This window comes from Carcharodon carcharias, chromosome 10 (genome assembly GCF_017639515.1).
Source record: "Carcharodon carcharias isolate sCarCar2 chromosome 10, sCarCar2.pri, whole genome shotgun sequence".
Taxonomy (NCBI): Eukaryota; Metazoa; Chordata; class Chondrichthyes; order Lamniformes; family Lamnidae; genus Carcharodon; species Carcharodon carcharias.
This window is the reverse complement of record NC_054476.1, coordinates 67,007,941-67,024,605: the sequence shown is the minus strand read 5'-3', so window position 1 is coordinate 67,024,605 and position 16,665 is coordinate 67,007,941. Positions and strand designations below refer to the sequence as shown.

At 41.3% G+C, this 16,665-nt stretch overlaps 1 protein-coding gene across 1 annotated transcript in view; it reads right to left on the bottom strand.

Annotated features, from left to right (window-relative positions):
- Positions 1-5,771: 5,771 nt before the first annotated feature.
- The window catches only part of LOC121282840 (immunoglobulin superfamily member 22-like), a 94,468-nt gene continuing 83,574 nt past the window's right edge, over positions 5,772-16,665 (bottom strand). The window contains exons 19-22 of the mRNA XM_041196652.1: positions 13,937-14,129; positions 11,450-11,762; positions 6,838-7,154; positions 5,772-5,818 (exon numbers count right to left, since the gene is read on the bottom strand). Coding sequence (XP_041052586.1) covers positions 5,772-5,818; positions 6,838-7,154; positions 11,450-11,762; positions 13,937-14,129 — 870 coding nt within the window. The remainder of the gene's footprint in view (positions 5,819-6,837; positions 7,155-11,449; positions 11,763-13,936; positions 14,130-16,665) is intronic.

Sequence of the window (16,665 nt, the reverse complement as noted above, 5' to 3'; positions counted from 1 at the left end):
TGAAGTTAAGGGATATGTCAATAGAAGTTCAGCAGCTGGCATTTAAAGGGATATTTCCGAATACACAGAACATATAATTCCAATCAGAAAGAAAATTCCCAAGGCGAGGGTCCACCATCTATGGTTAACTGAATAAGTTAAAGACAGTATCAAACTTAAAGAAAAAGCATATAATTACGCAAAGACAGGTGGCAAGTCAGAAGATTGGAAAGAATATAAAGAACTGTAAAGAATGACAAAAAGATTAATAAGGAGGGAAAAATTAGAGTATGAGAAAAAGCTAGCTCGTAATATAAAGACGGAGAAGAGTTTCTATAGATATTTAAATATGAAAACGAATGAACAAAGTGAGTGTTGGTCCTATAAAGAGTGCATCCGGGAATTGATAATGGAAAGTAGGGACATGGTGGGTGAATTAAACACGTATTTTGCTTTGGTCTTCACTATAGAGGACATAAGTAACGTCCCGGAAATAGCTGTAAATCAAGAAATGGAAGAAGGGAGGAACCTGGAGAAAGTTACAATCACCAAGGAAGTGACCAATTGAGCAAATTGTTGAGGCTGCGGGCTGACAAATCTCCAGGTCCAGATGGACTTCACCCTGAGGTCTTGAAAGAAGTGGCTAGCGAGAGAGCCGACGCACTGGTTTTCATTTTCAAAAGTTCCCTAGATTTAGGGAATGTTCCATTAGATTGGAAGATATAACTAGATATTGGAAAATATAACTCCTTTATTCAAAAAGCAGGGGTGACAGAAAGCATGAAAGTATAGGCCAGTTAGCCTAACATCTGCCATAGGAAAAACATTAGAAGCTATTATTAAAGATGTTATAGCAGGGCACTTGGAGAAATTCAAGGCAATCAGGCAGAGGCAACACGGTTTTGAAAAAGGGAAATGATGTTTAACCAATATATTGGAGTTATTTGAAGGAGTCACATGTGTATGTACTGTACTTAGATTTCCAGAAGGCATTTGATAAAGTGCCACATCAAAGGTTATTGCAAAAAATAAAAGCTCATAGTGTAGGGGGCAACATCTTGGCATGGATAGAAGATTGGCTAGCTAACAGCAAACAGGGAGTTGGTATCATTGAGTCATTTTTCTGGTTTGTAGGATGTGATGAGTGGTGTGCCACAGAGATCAGTGCTGGGGTCTCAACTTTTTACAATTTATATAAATGACTTGGATGAACAGACCGAAGAAATAGTTGTTAAATTTGCTGATGACACAAAGATAGGTAGGAGAGTAAATTGTGAAGAGAACATAAGGAGGCTACAAAGTGACACAGATAGGTTAAGTGAGTGGGCAAAGATCTGACAAATGTGAAATGGTTCATTTGGCAGGAAGAGTAAAAGAGAAGCTTATTATCTAAGTGGTGAAAAATTGAGGAGCTCAGATTAAGACGGATCTGGGTGTCCGAGTTTATGAATCACAAAAGGTTAGAATGCAGGTAATCAGGAAAGCTAATAGAATGTTATCATTTATTGAGGGGGATTGATTACAAAAGTAGGGAGGTTATGCTTCAGTTGTACAGGGCATTGGTGAGACCACATCTGGAGTGATGTGCACAGTACTGGTCTCCTTAATTAAAGAAAAATGTAAATGTGTTAGCAGTTTAGAGAAAGTTTAATAGGTTACTACCAGGAATGGGTGGGTTTTCTCGTGAAGAAAGGACGGACGGGTTAGGTTTGAATTCACTGAAATTTGGAAGAGTAAGAGACAACTTTATTGAAACCTTTAAGATCCTGAAGGGTCTTGACAGGGTGGATGTGGAGAGGATGTTTCCTCCTGTGGGAGAATCTAGAATTAGGGGTCACTGATTAAAAATAAGGGGTCGCTCATTTAAGACGGATGAGAAATTTTTTCTGAGGGTTGAGTGTCTTTGGAACTCTCTTCTTCAAAAGGTGGTGAAAGCAGAGTATTTGAATATTTTTAAGGCGGAGCTAGATAGATTCTTTATTAAAAGGGGGTGAAAGGTTATCAGGGTAGGCAGGAACGTGGGGTTGAGGCTACATTCAGATCAACCATGATCTTATTGAATAGTGAAGCAGGCTCGAGGGGCCAAGTGGCCTACTCCTGCTCCTAATTTGTATGTTCGTATACCAGAACTGAAAGATTATATCTAACAAGAAAGATTGAACAGGTTGGAGCTTTTTTTCTAAAAAGCGAAGACTCAGGAGTGACTTGGTATAGGCTTTTAAGATTATGAAAGGGTTTGATTGGATAAACATAGTGATGATGTTACAACTTGTAGGTGAGATCAGAACTTGGGATCATAAATAAAAGTTAGTCACTTAATCCAAAGGGAACTCCAGGAGAAACTTCTTTACCCAGAGATTGGTTAGAATACAGAACTCACTACCACAAGGAGTTGAGGTGAATATCATAGATATATTTAGGCACATTAGGAGGAAAGGAATAAAAGGAAAGGAATAAAAAGGATCTGTTGATGGGGTTAGATGAGGAAGGCAGGAGAAGGAACATAATCATTGGCATGGATCCATGGGGCTAAATGGCCTGCTTCTGTGCCGTAAATACTTGTCAATTCTTTGTGATCTTCCTCGCTCCCCAAAACCAAGTATTATCCCTTGCTAAAAAACTTACTCATCACCTAGCTACCAACTCCAATTACCACCCTGCTCACATCCTTAGATGCATCATTGCATCTTATCCATGCCATTCTCTCCTCAAACTCCTTAGTTGGTTCCCATCAGATGGGACATCTGATATGCCCTTGTAGATATGGGGGGAGAGGGGGGTTCAGGCCTCTAGAGAACAAGGGTGCCTGGTTGCAATGTGGTGGTAGGCACAGAAAGAGAATTTCAGTAACTACGTGGGATATGTTAAAAAGCTGCTAATGCCCCTCAACATATGTAACTACAATTTCTGCTGCCCCACTCTGACTGTATCTGTCTGTGCTTCAACCAGATTCAAAGCTGACTTCAAAGTCAGAAGCTTGGCTTCAATCACAGTAGGAGAGCACCATGGGGTGAGTTCAGTTTTGGTGTGGATGGGTGAGGGTGGGCAGGAATCTTGAAAATACATGATAGGAAAACTTATGTAATTACTTCCTTCATGATTGTGGTTGAACAAGGTCAATTTTCACCACTTCAAGAATCACAACAGAACTTCCTCAAGGATGTGTCCAGACATCTTCAGCTGTTTTAATCAATGGCCTTCCCTCTGCCATAAGATCAGGAGCAAGGCTATTCACCGAAAACTCCAGTGTTCAGCTCCACTCAGTTCCCCAATAATGAAGCAGCCCTTGGCAGGATCTGAATAAAATCCAAGCATGGACTGCAGGGGTAGGTAACATTTGTACCACATAACTACCAGAAAATGACAATCTCCAATAAGAAAATAAAACTAGGATTTCTCCCTGACTTTCAACAGCACCATCACTGGGCTCTCCAACATCAACATATTGGAAGTTATCTTTGACCATAATCATTTGGAGCAGCTATATCAATACAATACAAGAAGAGCAGGGCAGAGGATGGGTACTCTGGAATCAGTGGCTCCCTCACATAGGAGCAGGAGTAGGCCATTTTGCTCATTGAGCCATTCCATTAGATCATGGCTGATCATCTATCTCAATGCCACTTTCCCGTGCTATCCCCATATCCCTTGATGTCATTGGTATCCAGAAATCTATCAATTTTTGTCTTGAACATGCTCAACGATTGAGCTTCCACAGCCCTCTGCAGTAGAGAATTCCAAAGATTTGCCATCCTCTGAGTGAAGAAATTCCTCCTCATCTCAGTCCTAAATGGTCTGCCCCTTATTCTGAAACTGTGTTCCCTGGTTCTAGACTCATCAGCAAGTGAAAACATCCTATCTACATCTACTCTGTCATGCTCTGTAAGAATTTTGCAAGTTTCAATGAGTTTTTAAAAAATTTATTTACGAGATGTGAGCGTCACTGCCTAGGCCAGCATTTATTGCCTGTCCCTAATTTCCCTTGAGGTGGTGGTGGTGACCTGCCTTCCTGAATTGCTGCAGTACCTGTGTGACCTACCATGTCATTAGGGAGTTCCAGGATTTTGACCCAGCGACTGTGAAGGAACAGTGATATAGATCCAAGTCAGGATAGGGAGTGGCTTGGGCAACTTCCAGGTGGTGGTGTTCCCATGTGTCTGCTGCCCTTGTCCTTCTAGATAGTAGCAGTCGTGGGTTTGGAAGGTGCTGCCTAAGGAGCCTTGGTGAGTTCCTGTAATGCACCTTGTAAATGGTATACACTGCTGCTACTGTTCGTGGGTGGTGGAGGGAGTGAATGTTTGTGGAAGGGGTGCCAATCAAGTGGAGTGCTTTGTCCTGGATGGTGTCAAGCTTCTTGAGTGTTGTTGGAGCTGCACTCATCCAGACAAGTGGAGTGTATTCCACTACACTCCTGACTTGTGCCTTGCAGATGGTGTACAGGCTTTGGGGAGTACGCTGACCTGCTCTTGTAGCCACAGTATTTATATGAATAGTCCAGTTCAGTTTCTGGCCAATGGTAAACCCCAGGATGTTGATCACCTCTCATTTTTTGAAACTTCAGAGAATACAGGCCCAGTTTCCTCAATTTTCCTCAAAAGACAATCCAGCCACCCAGGGATTAGTCTGGTGAACCTCTGTTGCACTCCCTCAATGGCAAATATATTCTTTCTTAGATAAGGAGGCAAAACTGTACACAATACTCCTGGTGCAATCTCACCAAGGCTCTATACAATTGCAGCAATTTACTCCTGTACCCAAATCCCCTTGCAATGAAGGCCACATACCATTTGCCTTCCGAATTGCTTGCTGCACCTGCATGCTAGCTTTCAGTGACTTGTGAACAAGGACACCCAGGTCCCTTTGGACATCAACACTTCCCAACCTTTTAAGAAATACTCTGTCTTTCTGTTTTTTTCTACAAAGTGGATAACTTCACACTTATTCATATATTTCATCTGCCATGTTTTGCCCATTCACTTAGACTGTCCAAGTCCCTTGAAGCCTCCTTGCATCCTCCTCAACTTAACATTCCCTCCTAGTATTGTCTCAGAAATTTGAAAATATTACATTTGGTCCCCACATCCAAATCATTTATATAGATTGTGAACAGCTGTGGTCCTAGCACTGATCCTTGCAGTACCCCACTAGTAACAGCCTGCCAACCTGAGAATGATCCATTGATTCCTACTCTGTTTTCTGTCTGTTAACCAATTCTCAATCCATACCAGTATATTGCCCCCAATTCCATGTGCTCTAATTTTGTTTACCAACCCCTTATCAAAAGACTTCTGAAAGTCCAAATATACCACATCCACTAATACTCCTTTATCTATGCTACAAGTGACATCCTCAAAAATCTCCAACAGATGTGTCAAAAATTGAGACTGACTTTGCCCAATCATAATTATTTTAAGTTTCCAGTTATCACATCCTTTTTAATAGATTCTAACATTTTCCCTACTATTGGCATCCAACTAACAGATCTGTAGTTCTCCATTTTCTCACGATCTCCCAAAGCCCAACAATCCAGAAGGCTAAAAGCAAGAATGTGGTGGAATACATGCCACTTGCCTGGGTGGGTGCAGCTGCAACAACACTTGTGAACCTTGGCAACACCAAGGGCAGCGCAGTTCACTTGATTGATGCCCTTGCTGCTGAAAATTCACTTTACATCTATCTATCTACAAGATGTTTGGCAGCAATTCAATAAATTTACTTCAACAGCAGCTTCCTCCCCGAGACCGCTATAATTGAGAAGGACAACAGCAGCAATGTTGCTCCAAATTGACCTCTTATTCAGACTTCATTGTTCCTAGGCCAATATCCTCAGATTCTCTACCTAACAATATCATAAGAGCACCATCACCATAGGAACCGCATCAGCTCCAGCCACAACCTTCTAAGGATAATTATGGATGGACAATAATTGTGGCTTTGCTAGCAACGCCCACATATGCTAGCAGATTATGTTAGACAGCAGTCACAGGGGATGGTTTGAGTTGGGTTAGATCAGGCTTCCAAAGGCAGCAGAGGACATTTGTTAACCCTGTAGAATGTGTATCATAACACTGAAGGGAATGGGTTATTGGAATTTTCAGAACAGTGTCCAAATCAAAAAAAGAGTGGACAGTCTTGATTTGATTGACCTAGACTCCCAATCAGGGAACTCAGGACCACATGAGATGAATGTCCCATTGAAACTGTTTGACAAGAAAAGGGATGAGGCAATATTGCAGCATATTCAATAAAGGAACAGTGTATCCACTGCTGGGTGTTTCAACCTACTTAAAGAGGCTCTTTTAGCATATATGGTTTATGCCTCTGATGGTACAACCACTAAGGTTACTCAGTCAATCTCAACAAAAAGTTGAAAGGAAACATTATTCTTTCTAGTTTTCTTCCCTTCTGTCCTGGAGGTGATAGGCTCATGTTGTGATATTTTTCTAGATGATCTCAATCCACTGGAGCTTCACCTTTTCTTCAACGTGAACTTAAATATTAAACACTAACAAGCCATTCATATGTGGGAGGCATCACATTTGAGCCCCTACTCCTGTATTTATCCAAAATCTATTCATATGCATTTTTCAGCAGGGAATACAGAATACTGACCAGGAATAGAGAATCCTAGAGGATTTTTTTCCTCCCTTGCCCTGGGGAATTGTGACCAATAGTAGTGCTCCTACTGCTGAACCTGCTGACTCAGCACAGATCAGGGACCTGGAATTTTTTTTTGCTCTGTACAGTTCAGCACTATACTGAATTGTCAGGTGTCCCAGTGCTGGTCTAAGACTCATGATCTTTAAGAGGGGTCTGGTGGTGAATATCCATCTTTAATCACTGTTGGTAGTAACTTACCAAGCACAGTCACCTTGCAGGAGCACTTCACCTTCCCCAGGGAGTTTTCAGCCACAATTATGTATTCATCAGCATCCTTCATTTCTGCACTGGGAACGGTCAGTGTACAGACACCATTCGAAGATGTGTACCAATATTTGAGATTCTCAGAAATGTGGATCTTGCCTTTATACCAGGCGATGTGTGGCCGTGGATTGCCAGTAATGGCGCAACTCATAGTGCAATCGTTGCCACGGTGAACTGTGTGGTCCTTTAGTGGTGTGATGAACTCAGGGGCATGGGTCCAGTCCTTCTCCTGGTATTCCTTAAATTGGAGGCTGAAACGTTCTTGTGGAAGGAAGAAAAGAATTTGAAACAAAAAACGACTTGCATTTGAATTGCACGTTATCACATCCTCAGGATATCTCATACGAACATACGAGTTAGGAGTAGGAGTAGGCCAAACGGCCCCTCAAACCTGTTGCCATTCAATAAGATCATGGCGTCAAAAGCATTAAATTACTTTGGAGTGAAGGCACTGTTACATATGCATAGTAGCTAATTTGCATGTAGTGAGATCCCACAAACAGCAAATGAAATGAATGTTCAGTTAACTGAACAATCGGTTCACTTGATTTAGTGCTATTGGTTGAGAGATGAATGGTGACTGCTCTTCCTGCTTTTCTCTGAATAGTGCCATGGATCTTTATGCCTACCTGAATCATTGGAATGTGTGGAAGAAAAATTTGCATCAGTTTAAAATCTCATCTGAAAGACTGCTCCTCTGACAATGCAGCAATCCCTCAGTACTCCAACCGATTATTTGTTCAAAATCTGTTGTGGGGTTCAAGTTCATGGAGCTCAAAAGTCCAGGTTTTAAATTTGCTCCTGTCCCATGGTGTGAAAGAACTGATAACTTAAAGTTTAAATAATTTTTGTCAGTAGAAAAGCAGACATTAGAATGCAAGCTACAATCGCTTACTCTGTGCTGAACCAATCCTGCCTTCTGTCCTGCTACTGCCTTACCACCTGAATCTTAAAATCATAGAATAGTTACAGCACAGAGGGAAGTAATTTGGCACATCGTCTGCAAGAACAATTTAGTTAGTCCCACTCTCCCCCCTTTTCCTCACAGCCCTTCAAATATTTCTCTTCAGATAATTATCCAATTCTCTTTCAAAAGCCACGATTGAATCTGTCTCTATCGCACTCTTAGATCATGCATTCCAGGTCACAACCATTTGCTGTGCAAAACATTTTTTCCTCATAGCACTTTTGGTCCTTTTGCCATTCACCGTAAACTGGTGTCCTCTGGTTCTCGACCCTTCCATCAATGGGAACAGTTTCTCCCAATCTACTCAGTCCAGAACCCCCCTCATGATTGAGGTCCTCTATCAAACCCTCCTCTCAGCCTTCTATTCTCTCAGGAGAACAGCCCCAGCTTCTCCAATCTATCCACATAACTGAAGTCTTTTATCACTGGAACCATTTTCAATCTTTTTCTGCAACCTTCTCTAATGTCTTCATGTCCTTCCTAAAGGGTGGTGACCGGAATTGCACACAATACCCTAGTTGAGGCCAAGCCAGTGTTTTATAAATTCCTTACTTTTGTATGCTATGCCTCTATTTATAAAGCCCAGCTCTGCCAGTCTCAATGATTTGTACATATTTACCTTCAGGTCCTCTGGTCCTGCACCCCTTTAGAATTTTACCCTTTATTTTATATTGCATCTCCTCATTCTTCCTACAAAAATGCATAATTTCACACTTTTCTGCATTAAATTTCCTCTGCCACGTTCACTCATTCCACCAGCCTGTCATTGTCCTCTTGAAGTCTCATACCATCTTCCTCACATTTCACAATATTCCCAAGTTTTGTATCATCTACAGATTTTGAGATCATGCCCTGCGCATCCAAGTATAGGTTATTAATATAGATCAAGACAAGCAGTGGTCCTGTCATTCAGCCAACTTCTTATCCATGCTGCCACTGTCCATTTTATTCCACAGGCTTCAACTTTGCTGATAGGCCTGTTACCTACACTTAATCAAATGCCTTTTGAAAGTGCATGTACACCATATCAACCCCGTTCAGCCTTCTCTGTCACCTCATCAAAAAACTCAACCAAGTTAGTTAAATACAATTTCACCTTAGCAAATCTGTGTTGGTGTTCCTTAATTAATCCAGGTTTGTCCAAGTGAGTATTAACTTTGTCCCCAGTTATCATTTCCAAAAACTTTCCCAGCACCAAATTTAAACTGACAGGCCTGTATTACTGGACTTATCTTTGCATCCTTTTTCTGCACAAGGGTGCACATTTGTGGTTCTCTAGTCCCCTGGCAGCACTCCTTTTTAACCTGCTATCCCAACACCCTGATCTAACCATAAACACCTCAACCTGTTCAGCTAATCTGGGTATTGACTTGATGACATTTCAGTGATACTATCGACACACACTAATTGTCCTGTGTTCCTCATTCTTCCAAATCAGGATTCACAGTCATTGCAGCATGAGGGATTAGCAAAGCTAATAGAATGTTATAGTTTATTGCAAGGGGAATGAATACAAGAATAGGGAGGTTATGCTTCAGTTATGTAGGGCATTGGCAAGACCATTGATGGAGTACTGTGTAACAGTATTGGTCTCATTTAGGAAAGATGTAAATGCATTGGAAGCATTTGAGAAGGTTAACTAGATTAATACCTGGAATGGGTGGTTTACCTTATGATGAAAAGCTGAACAGGCTAAGCTTGTATCCACTAGAATTTAGAAGAGTCAACTTGATTGAGACATACAAGATCCTGAGGGGATTTGTCAGGGTGAATGTGGAAAGGATGCTTCCTCTTGTGTGAGAATCTAGAGATAGCAGTCGCTGTTTAAAAATAAGGGGTCGCCCATTTAACACAGAGATGAGGAAATTTTTTTCCTCCGAGTGTTGAAAGACTTTGGAATTCTATACCTCAAAAATTGGTTGAAGCAAAGTCTTTGAATATCTTTAAAGCAGAGGTAGATAGATTCTTGATAAGCAAGGGGAGATGAAAGCTTATCGGGTAGGCGAGAATGTGGAGTTGATGTTGAAATTAGATCAGCCACGACCTTATTGAATGGCGGAGCAGGCTCGAGGGGCTAAGCAACCTACTCCTGCTCTTAATTCGTATGTTCGTACGAGTGCAGGGTGGTGGAAACGTGTAGCATCAGCCAAATTAGATTTCCAGTTTTCAAAAGCTGTTCATAGAAAAGCATGTAATATTTGTTGAAAACAATGTGGGTGGAAGATGTTGCTCAGAGGCTCTACATTGTCCAGTCAATTATTCCCAGAAAGAAAAAGAGCATCTGTAAAAATGAACAAGAACAAAATCTATAGCAGCCCAATCCATGTCTAGTCTATAGGTTACTCAATCAGAACTGAATCCAAGTCCTTTGAAATTGTAGTCTGACATCACATCCCTATTGTGGAAAATCAATGAGCTCTATTTCTTTTCCCAATGGAAAACTTGTCCAGTTTACTATTATTTCACAAGCAGGAGGTACTGAAGAAACTTTTTTTGTTTAGGTAAATATCACAAATAGAGATCAGTCTCCCCTTACTCCAGCCCATTTTCCACACAGCATTGTGCATATGTGTTCACCCTCAAGCTCCAAGGCAAAAGAGATTGTTACATAATGCACATGGGAGTACATTTAAAATACAATAGGAGACATTGCTCATGGTAAAGTATTGCATCTGCTTTATGTCAAGTCTGTGTGTGTTTTTATAGCATTGTATGTTTCCTTGCATTTTATTTGTAAGGTTAGTGAAAAGTTGCACATATATTGTAATGTATTTCCTTTCAGTACATATTCCTGAGAATGAACTCAAACAAACTTAGAAAAAAAGTTGACATGAAAGTGTGGAAGTCTGTTCATCTGACAATAAAGCGAAGGAGCTCCTGTGAACATCTGTTAAGGAATATTTTATGTTTATATTCTTGCTCAAAATATTATTTCAGACCTCTAACCTTAAACAAAATCTAGAAAGAGCAGTAAGGCAAAATGCTAATAGTTAAAACTGGTCTTAAAATCTAAAAGTTAGTTGTAACTTGACTTGTGTGCTTTAGTTTTGTGATATAAATTAGATAAACCTCGAGTTTTGTGTCATGTTATTTGTATGTTTTAGCTTAAGAAAACGCCTACTTTCAAATAATAGGAATTATTTTAATCTTGTCTGGCAGATTCTTACTTATGTACTTGTGAGGTTATAGAGAGGCAGAGATGCCAGTACACTAAAAATAAATGCATAGGAGCTCCCAATGTGGATGGGCAAATGTCTAGTTCTGTAGTGAAAATTAAGACTGACCTCCCTCATCATATATGAACAGATTTATTTATGCAACAGATACTTAGGGAAACAATTTTTTAAAAAGCTACTATAGACAAAAAAACACTAATTGAAAAGTACTTAACTCACTATATTGGTACCTCTTAAATTTCTTTACAATTTTTTTCAGAAGCCATGCGGATCCTCTCCCCCCATTCTCAGTCTCCAGCATCTCTCTACAATCTCCAACTCACAACAGAGAACACCATAATAGAATTACTAATTCTTTTAAAAGATTCATTTTGGTCTCCATACATTTGGGATGGCCAGCGACATCAAGGGTTTACCTTTGTCCCTGGCAATGTACCATGGTTCCTTCAAATCCAGTGGGTCACTATCTCCAATGTCATTCCGAGCAATAACCCTGAAGAAATACTTTCTGCCTGGAAGCAGACCTGTCACGGTGTACTTATTGCCAAAGACGCGGTCTGTTACGGTGTACCAGGTTGCAGTGCTGGCATCACGCTTCATTATCACATACTGTACACGGCCGTCCTCTATGTTATCTGGAGTATGGTCCCAAGAGAGGGTCACTGTGTTCGGAACTTCCTCAACCAGGTTTAAATTAGTGGGTGGTCGTGGAAAATCTGAAAAAAAACCCAGACAACACTTACTAGGCAACTTCTTGCTGCCTGTAGGATAGCTTAGCAATATTGGCCATAACCTAACCAAAATGCACAAAGCCTACCCACTAATCAATGGGAGACATAGCCTATCAACAGTGGCACGGTTTATTCATCAGGGAAGAGATTACATTACAGGGACGTAAGTTTATTGAGATCAGGATTAATTCACAAGGAAAACTTTTTTCTATCAAAGACACAGTTCACTGATTATGGTCACCTTTTGATTATAGTTTGACTCAGTGGTAGCATTATCACCTCCGAATCGGAAAGATCTATCTTCAAGCTCCACTCCAGGTATTCAGCTGCTTAATCAAGAGTGACATTGGTGCTGCACTGTCAGAGTAAGTGTCTTTCAGAAGAAACATTAAATTAAGGCCCCGTCTACCTGTTCAGGTGGCACAACTGAATTAAAAGCAGGAGAGTTCTCCTGGTTCCCTGATCCAATGTCCAAGCAGCATCAAATGCAACATATTAACTAACTGACACAGCCACAAAATTTTAGCTATTACAGGGAGGGCAAACCCAGCAAGGGTGTTAAATAGGTGGCTTTACATTTACCAAATCAGGCAGCAGAAGATATTCTGTAAATCACAACTGTTATATTGTTAAACTATAATTCAGTACAATATATCAGTTTCCACTCTTCCCTTCTAAATCCTTTCCCTGCCCAGAAGCAAAAAAAGACCCTTACTCGGGAAAAACCCAGCTTTTCAGTCCAAGCTTCAATGAGCATCATCTACTCTCAATTCACTCTGAAGCTTGTCCAGGTTTACTCTTAAAGGCACCTGCATTTCTAACATTGTCAAAGGGTACAGTTTATATATAGGAGCATTTATTGCTCAGAAGGGCAATAGATGTTCATAGAGGCACAGATATTTCTTCTTTTTATTCTTTCATGGATTGTATCACTTGTGAGGCCAACATTTGTTGAGCATTCTTAATTGCCTTTGAGGTGGTCGTGGGTGAGCCACCTTCTTGAATCGCTGTAGTCCATCTGGTGCAGGTACACTACAGTGCTGTTCAGAAGGGACTTCCAGGATTTTGATGCAGCAACAGTGAAGGAACAGCTATATAGTTCCAAGTCAGAATCGTGTGTGACTTGAGAGGAACTTGCAGCTAGTGGTATTCCCATGCTTCTGATGCCCTTGTCCTTCTTGGTGGTAGAGGTTGTGTGCTTGGAATGTGCTGTTTAAGTAGCATTGGTGAGTTACTGCAGCACAACTTGCTGCCACTGTTGGTGGGTGAAGGGAGTGAATGTTTAAGTTGTTAGAAGTAGATCAAGTAGACTGCTGTGACCAGGATGGTGTTGAGGTCCTTGAGTGTTGCTAGATCCACATTCATCCAGGCGAGTGGAGAGTATTCCATCACACTCCTGAATTGTGCCTTGCAGATATGACAGGCTTTGGGGAGTCAGGAGGTGAGTTACTAAGCTGTTCACAGTATTTATCTGGCTGGTCCAGTTCAGTTCCTTGTCAAGGGTCATCCCCAGGATCTTGATTGAGGGGAATTCAGTGATGGTTATGCCATTGAATGTCAAAGGGAGATAGTTAGGTTCTCTCTTGTTGGAGATAGTTATTGCCTGGCATTTGTGTGACATGAATGTTATTTGCAACTTATTAATCCAAACCTGAATGTTGTCCAGGTCTTGCTGCATATGGACATGGACTGCTTCAGTATCTGAGAAATTGCAAGTGGTGCTGAACATTCTGTAATCATCAATGAACATCCCCACTTCTGACCTTATGATGACGGCAAGTTTATTGCTGAAGCAGCTGAAGATGTTAAAGCCTAGGACACTGCCATGGGGAACTTCTGTAGTAATGTCCTGGGGCTGAGATGATTGGCCTCCAGCAATCCTTTGTGGTAGTATTAGTCCAACCAGTGGAGAGTTTTCCCCCTGATTCCCATTAACTTTAACTTTGCCAGAGCTTCTTGATGCCACACTTGTCAAATGTTGCCCTGATGTCAAGGACAATCAGTCTCACCAACCCTCTTGAGGTCAGTTCTTTTGTCCATGTTTGGATGAAGACTGCAATTAAGTCAGGAGCCAAGTGGCCCTGGCAGATCTCAAACTGAGCATCATCAAACTGATATATCCATAAATGCAGTCCCAATCATGGCAAAGCTTATTGTACCTGCAACACGAATTCTGATATCATGATACTTTTCACCGTAGTCATTTTTCAGCATAATCTTGTATATCCCTGAATCTGATCTATGTGCGCTGGAGATCAGGAACTGTGACATATTCGGTCCTTTATTAATTGTCTCCCTGCCTTTGGTGGGGGTTCCGTCTTTCAGCCAGATCACACTTGGTGGAGGAGACCCCTGTAATAAATAGTAACAAAATAATGTGAAACAACAACCATGAGATCTAGTATTCCTTTCTATATCTGGTGAATTCTGTATGTGCACAAGAGCTGGGAGTGAGGCTATTCAATGCAAAGGAGCAGTAAATCATTCTCTCTTATTTATTGTCTAATGCATACATACAGAAACCCACAGTAAAATACAAAGGCTCCAAAAATCCTTGGCCCTTTGAAACTGGTCTAAGCATTGAGATTTGCCCAATAGGAACCTGCAGTTGCTCCTCTGCTGAGATAATAAGGGTCAAAGGCCAGTCATCTCACTTTAATGAAACTGCCATGAATTTTGCTACTACATGAAAATTTCAGAACACAGCAGGCGAAATGATGCAAATCAGTTACTCAGTGGGTCAGCAGTAGCCTTGGTGTGTAATGTAATGTTGAAAAGGTCCATGTGCCCCTTGTAAAGGAAGGCAGTCAAGTTTTACTGAATGCTGTAATTTCCTTGACCTAAGTCTAAGATCTGGTTTATTGACAGGTCATGGAGACTCCAGGTATACAGGATCTGGACCCAGATGTCCTGCCCCATTTCCGACAAATCCTATTTTTGCCTGGAGCAGGGATAGGGAATGGGAGTGGAACTGACTCCCACATGTAGAAATCCCGAACTCAGTAGAGCTGTTTGAGCTCAGTGCTGAGTTCAAACAGGCACCATTTTTGTTGCAGCAAAGGTCTTATCCCAGAGCGTGAGTGTTATGAATCTTTAGAGAAATTGTAAATATTATTAAAGGATGGATAAGGTTTTTCACACTGCCAAGTTTTTTAAAAACTGCCTACCTGAGCCTGTAACACTTGAAAAAAATCTGTTCCAGCAGTTTCAATAGTTGTTTTCTAACAGAACTCTTTAGTGCCATCATTGTAGCATTATTAATACTTGGTTGCTCTCTACAGCCTATCATTATCACAGTGAGGGTTGGGGGCTTGTAAATTCACAGTTTACAGTTCAAAGAGGTTATTAAAGGATTAGATGTCCTTGATGTGGAGCTATGAATATAAATCTGTTTGGAAAAGGGATTAAGTGTTTGAGGGGATTTAAATATTTTGAATGGGCTTTCATGAATGGGACTATTTTTTATATAGTGAATTCTGCCATAGATATTTATAACTTTATTTTATTTCATCTTAACATGGCCCCTGAGGTCTGCCCATGATAATACAGGGGGAGTTAGCATGGAGAGTGTAGCAGGTAAAGGGTGGTGGGTACGGGTCTTGATTTGGTATTAATTTGGCATAGGGGATATAAAGGCCCATGGGAATGGCTGTGATGGGGTCATAAGTTTGCATGAGTTGGCATAGGGGCTATAATAGATCTTGGGGATATATGGATGAGTGCATGGGTTGGCATAGAGGGTATGAGGGGTCATTGGGATAGGTGGGGCAGTGGGTTGCATGGAGGGTATGAGAGGCAATTAGGAGTGAGTGGGTGGCATGTATGGGTATGGGGAGTAGGTGGGGGGGGGGGGTGATGGGGTGTGAGGGATGAGGGCTAGAGTGCCAAATGTTTAAAAAAAAAGGACAAAGTCCCAGAAAACTGAGGTAGGTCTTTTAAATAGTCCACCTTGGCACTCGGCAGCCCCCATGGCTGCCTCTGATCTCTATCCCGGGGCGGTGGGCCCCACTCCATCCCACACCTGCATGCCTGTAACAAAGATCCCGCCATTTGGGGCATTTTGTCCCAAGGCAGCTGTGGTAAGCTGGGAAATTTCCTGACTTGGGAACCAAAATTTGGGCCTAAGGCTTCAACCCACCTGTGGGCATCAAATCTGCTGAGCAGATTGGAACTCCTTTCTTCTAGCATACTTCTGGGACTCAGAGCAGGGCCTAGGAAACAAAGTCTTCAAGTTCACACCCGCTGGCCACATACCTTCTGACATATAGGGCCATGTTTGAGTGGTTGGAGGTTTTGACTAAACAAGGTCCTTCCTCAACCACCACCACGTCCCCCACCCCTGGTTAACATGAGCCCTAGCTTTATTTTAAGGCCTTTCAACACATTTCTGGTAGACCTACACTCCCAGTGCACCAACAAAGGCCACAAATTTATGGCCAAACTACTATGCAGTACTAAATGGGAGCATGTTGCTTTCTCTTACTTTGCATACTGGACATATACAGAATCTGACATTGAAATACTAACAAGATGCTCAGCACCAGACAAAAATGAACATTTCCTTTTAGCCAAGTGTATAAATACAGGCATACATGAGAGACGTACAAGCAGTATGGCACCAGACGTGAGCCATTCCTATTTTTCTATTCTTTTCTGTACAAATATAGGAGCCAACACTGACATTTGCATAAGCATTACTGTATCAGACAAAAGTTAATTGGTTTATTTCACTTGATGTGTACAATACATGTACAGAAGCTGTCATTGTATATTGAATGGTTAAAACTTAGACATTAAAAAGTGCAGTACTGGACCATTTACCTGGTGTGCACTGTGCATATACAAGAGCTAATGCTGAGCTATGATATTCGTCAAGAAGAAATTGTTT